At 47.8% G+C, this 5,103-nt stretch overlaps 1 protein-coding gene across 3 annotated transcripts in view; it reads right to left on the bottom strand.

Moving 5' to 3' along the window:
* Positions 1–1,437, bottom strand: part of GABRP (gamma-aminobutyric acid type A receptor subunit pi) — a 28,764-nt gene extending 27,327 nt beyond the window's left edge. The window contains exon 1 of one of the 3 annotated variants that reach the window (XM_032260327.1): positions 1,191–1,437. In XM_032260327.1, coding sequence (XP_032116218.1) covers positions 1,191–1,415 — 225 coding nt within the window. In that variant the 5' untranslated portion in view covers positions 1,416–1,437. Of the gene's footprint in view, positions 1–765; positions 1,094–1,190 lie in introns of those variants that run through there. The other 2 variants (XM_032260325.1, XM_032260326.1) reach the window with 2 other exon arrangements.
* Positions 1,438–5,103: the final 3,666 nt, after the last annotated feature.

Here is a 5,103-nt window from a genome sequence, read left to right as displayed (position 1 = left end):
TCTTTCTTTCTTTCTTTCTTTCTTTCTTTTCTTTCTTTCTTTCTTTCTTTCTTTCCTTTCTTTCTTTCTTTCTTTCTTTCCTTTCTTTCTCTCTTTCTTTCTCTCTTTCTTTCTCTCTCTCCCTCCCTCCCTCCCTCTGTCCCTCTCTCTCTCTCTCTCTTTCTTTCTTTCTTTCTTTCTCTCAGACAGAGTTTCACTCTTGTTACCCCAGGCTGGAATGGAATGGTGTGATTGGCTCACTGCAACCTCCGCCTCCCAGGTTCAAGCTATCCTCCTACTTCAGCCTCCAGAGTAGCTGGGATTATAGGTGTCTACCACCACGCCTGGCTAATTTTTGTATTTTTAGTAGAGATGGAGTTTCACCATGTTGGCCAGGCTGATCTTGAATGGCTGACCTCAGGTGATCCACCCGCCTCGGCCTCCCAAAGTGCTGGGATTACAGGCATGAGCACCGCGCCCGCCTGCTCAAACTCTTTCTAATACATCCCAGGTGCCACTCAGAGTCTGAGCTAACTGGCTTCATCTCAGGAAGGACAGTGTCAGGCACAGGGCATTAGAGTCACATAGGGAACTGATGGCATCTTTTTCTGGACCAGAAATCCAGCCCAATGCCTCCCAGTCTCCCCCGCCTCTTCCTGGGTTGGCCTGTTGGGCCTCTATACTCCTTGCTTTTGGCCTTTATGTCTCTTCTCGAAACTTCCCAGGCTGGAAGCAGAAGTAATTCCTATATGTGCAAGTTTCTATTCCCATTCCCGGAATATCTACCATGTAAATACAGTGATGCCGAACTCATCACGTCGAGCTTCCTTCCTGTGCAGGCACTGTTTTCCTATCCTCGTCACTTCAGCATAGACAGAATCATTTGTTGGAAAGCAGGAGTGGAGCCCAAATTAGGTTGAGATGAGGAAAGGCATTATTGCCATGGGTCCTCCTTAAGAAAATCCCAGAAGATAAAGTGGCACGGGGCGTGCCCTGTGTCTGCTGGTCTTGGCTGGCTGGTGCACAGAGGTGAACCACCGTGGCTACAGTGAGGGCAGCAGGGGCTCTAATCTCGGCTCTGCTGCTCGTCCTCCAGTGGTGCTCCCTAACACACATTAGGTGTTCATTAGAGTCCAGACCTGCCCCCTCCCTCGGTCCCAGCAGGGCTTGCATTTGGATCTCCTTCCCTCCCCTCTCTCCAGGCACCTTACCGGCAGCTGTTGAGACTCCGTCAGGGCAAGTCCTTCAGGCCTACAGGCAGGAAATCTGGGCGAGGCACGGTCTTTTGTGTCCCCAGGGTTCTCCCCATCCTCAGCCTTGTCCCCTTGTAAGTGGGCACGCAGCCGCCCTCTGATGGAGTGGCTCTCTGGGGAAGAATGGAGCTGCTGAACCTGCTGAGCAGAAACAGAGGTAGGCGGAGCCTCTTGTAGCCCCATCCTTGGTGGGGGCGCTGACTGGTCCTGAGTGTCTGGGAATCATCAGCTCCTGCTACAGCTGCTGCCTCCAGGGGTTTGATTCTGAGATCGTGTCTCAGTCATGCTCCCAGACCTTTGTCAGAAAAGACCCCTGAGATAAAGGACCCATGAGTGTCAGGTAAAGTGGGTGACCTCATCCACTGTGCCGGGCTCTGTTTGGAGGACAGCCCTCCATTCTGGAGCAATGGAATGGCTACAGCGGCCACTTCATCTCCTTAGGCCTCAGTTTCCCGTCCATAAAATGAGAACCTGATTGTTTGTTAAACTCTGGTTCCTTTTTGGCATTTTAAGAGCATCTTTGGGATCAATAGAAAGCCTATTCTGTGTCAAAAGAGACTTTTGTATTCCAGGACCTAGTGCTTTCCAGCCTGGGAAGTCTCAAAAAGAGCCATAGAGGCCAAGAGCACAGAGGACGGGGGCCCAGGAGGCCAGGGCAGGAAGAGGTGGGGAGACTGGGAGACATTGGGCTGGATTTCCCCAACCATCCACCTTCCCCCATCCTGCCCTCACACAGGATTCTTGAACTCCCCACAAAGTCCCTTCAGGAGCATCCCAGAGAGGGATGCCTTCATCCTCCCTGGCCAACTGAACCTCCTAACAGAATTGCCTGGGCAGTGCTCACTGAGCCCTGGATCATCCCCTCATCATAGCCAGTGGCCCCAAACTCACTATTGGCTCCAGCCATGCCAGTAGAGGGAGGCAATTCCTTGGAGGTTTGGCTTTGCACTCTGGGGGAGCTGGGAGCCAGAAGGGACTCAGATGGAGGGGCAGGGAGAGGCCCAGAGACATCTTCTTCCCTCCTGACATGATGGCAAAGCTCCTTCCCAGACCCAGTATAGGAGGGGTAACGGGACAGACCGAGAGAGAGAAAGGAAGGGGAGCAAATGGAGGGGCAGGAAACGGAGAGCCTTAGCGTACAATGCACCATAGATGCCTTTGGCCCCAAACCAACTTCCTTAGTGAGCTTCTGGAGCCTGGCCAGGCTGGAAAACATTGCTCCGCTGGTGGGTAAGGAGCGGGCACCTAAAGAGACAGTGATTTCATTTCTCCTGAGAGGCCTCACTTTCACTTGGGAAACTTGCAGGTGGCCAGAGCAGGAATGGCTGAGGAGCCGGTTTCAGGTTCTCAATGAATGAACAGTGATCTGGGGCTTTTCTCAAAAAGTCTAAGATGTTCTTACACAGAACAAAGACTCCAGGGTAACAAAGACAATTCGGAGCTGGGAGGTGGGGGTGGGAGGGTTTCCTCTGACTCAGGAACATGAGACTTAGATGAAGGAACACGGGCTGGCTAGCTGCATGACCCTGGGCAAGTTGCTTAGCCTCTCTGGATCTCACTATCTTGTCTGACCAATGGGGCTGAAGCTTCCTTTCAGGGTTACTGTAACAAGTCAGCAATGACAGATGCGATAGCGCATCTGAAAGCACCTGGCGCCTTGACCTGGCATATTGGAGGTGTTCAACGAATTGTTCTTTTTCTTCTGATACTGTAGTGTCTTGTCACGTTTGTACTTACCTATCAACCTGCCATCCAAGTATCTATCTATCTATCTGCCTACCTACCTACCTACCTTCATCACCATTGTCTATCTATCTATCCTGTGTTTAATGTTTCCGATCGTATTGTTAGTGCTTTCATCGCAAGGGGCTTGAATTATACTTCTATGTAGACATCCAGTGAACATGTTAAGAGACTGGTGGCCAGGGAAAGCCAGATCTCCCACTTTCAAATAATGTTTCAGCCTAGTGCCAGCTTCTTCTCAGCTTTTCTTCAGATCAAGTGAAGGATGCCTGGAGTGGGGAATTTCCAGGAAAACTAGGTTCCTCTTCAGTATTCCCAGGCATTCTTGCTCCATGGCTCCAGAACCCCCAGCAACCTCTACACTGTCCAGGCCACCTCATTTCCAAGTGTGACCTCTGGCCTCAGGAGGTCTGAGTCAGTGTTATTTCAGGATGCTCAAATGTACCACCCACAGGATACTGATCTCAGTATCTACCTCTTACTCCACATGGTCGTACACTCTCTTAGAAGGTGTCCCAGAAAAACAAAGGCGAGAGTACATAGATATGTCTTGCTTTGTACCTCAATCACAATGCATACAGGATACTAAATCATAATAATACCACGCATTTGTACAGCGTCTTGCAGTTTTCAGAGCTTTTGTGCATAGGCTTTATCTCTGAGCCACATAATAATCCTATGAAGCAGGCAGGGCTTTTAAAAAAAGTTGTCATTTTGCAGATAAGGAAGCTGTGCTGGTCAGCCAGCTACTAAGGGGTGGAGTCAGCATGGACTGGAATCTAGGTCTTTGAATTTCAAATAAGTCCATTCAATAATTGTGGGGCGTACAGTGAAACAGAGTTCAACTAGAGCAGGGGACAGAGCAAACCTTTGGATCTTCCCCTTGCCTGGAATGCTGCAGTGAGATGAGATTACTTTTTGCACCTGTACCACCCAGGAAACACTGCCTGTCAGAACTGAATACCCCTCTGACCTGCAATCCCAGCTGGAAATTCCAACCCTCTCGTCTTCCTTCTTCCCCCGCCCTCAACACCTGATGGACCCTCACTCTTGATGCCTCGTTCTGTCTTAGCTGCCAATATCTGGCTCAGCATCTCCTAATCTTAGAAATGGGCATCTCCAAAAAGAGGCCTGAATGGCTCTGTGCTAGATGAGCCTTTGAATTATAGGGAGAAAATATTAGAACTTCTATGGCTTCAAACAAGGGGAGAGATATTGCACTTTACTACTATTTGCTGTGTTCATGGGTACTGGCTGCTCACCAGTGTGATAGACAGACTGTCCAAGGTCATGTACAGCTGGGCCAAGCAACATGAACCTGAGGATGGAGCCGGGCTTTACAACAGGGAGGGCTTGGTCTTGCAATCCTTTGCTTTGGGGCCGGGTTAAATGGATTGATGATTTGTTTTCACCAAATTAACCCTAAATTGATGTGTGGCTTAAAAAAGATTTTTACAAAAAGAAACTACTGAAAGAAGATAACATGAATAATGCAAACAGCAAGAAAATGGTAGCACTGACACTTCAGGCATGTCAACCTAATTCAACATCTTCCGGATGACGAGTTGTCAAATTCCTGTTAAAAATATGAAAGTGATTGATCAACATCAGAGAAGATGGACATTTCCTAACTGAATTTAGACAAAATTTACATAATTGGTAAGATAGAAAAATTATTGTTTTAGCAAGCACAGCCAATGTAGTGCCTTTTCTATTTGGATCTCTGCGCTTTAGTGAGGAATCATTTTTTCAATTCTGCAACTGATTAGAACTAAATATTGAAATAATTTGAACTTAAATCTAGTCTTCTAAATATCCTAATGCAGAAGTCTAATATGAAAATAATACAGACATGATAAAATGTAACAACCACATTGCATTTACTACAAATATTAGTTTTCATAGTAATTTGTTTCTGGGTCTTCAAAAAGTCTACTGAGCCAATGAACAAATGCAATCAATGGCATCTGCACAGCTGGGTAAAGCAGTGTATTATGAGCTCCTTATATTTGCTTCTAATTTCTTTGTATGTTTTTGAGATGGATTCTCGCTCTGTTGTCCAGGCTGGAGTGCAGTGGTGTGATCTCGGCTCACTGTAACCTCCACCTCAGCAATTCTCCTGCCTCAG

Source organism: Sapajus apella, unplaced genomic scaffold, assembly GCF_009761245.1.
Source record: "Sapajus apella isolate SASKATOON/1434 unplaced genomic scaffold, GSC_monkey_1.0 scaffold117, whole genome shotgun sequence".
Classification (NCBI taxonomy): domain Eukaryota; kingdom Metazoa; phylum Chordata; class Mammalia; order Primates; family Cebidae; genus Sapajus; species Sapajus apella.
The sequence above is the reverse complement of the archived record's forward strand: the minus strand, read 5'-3'. Positions and strand labels throughout refer to the sequence as shown.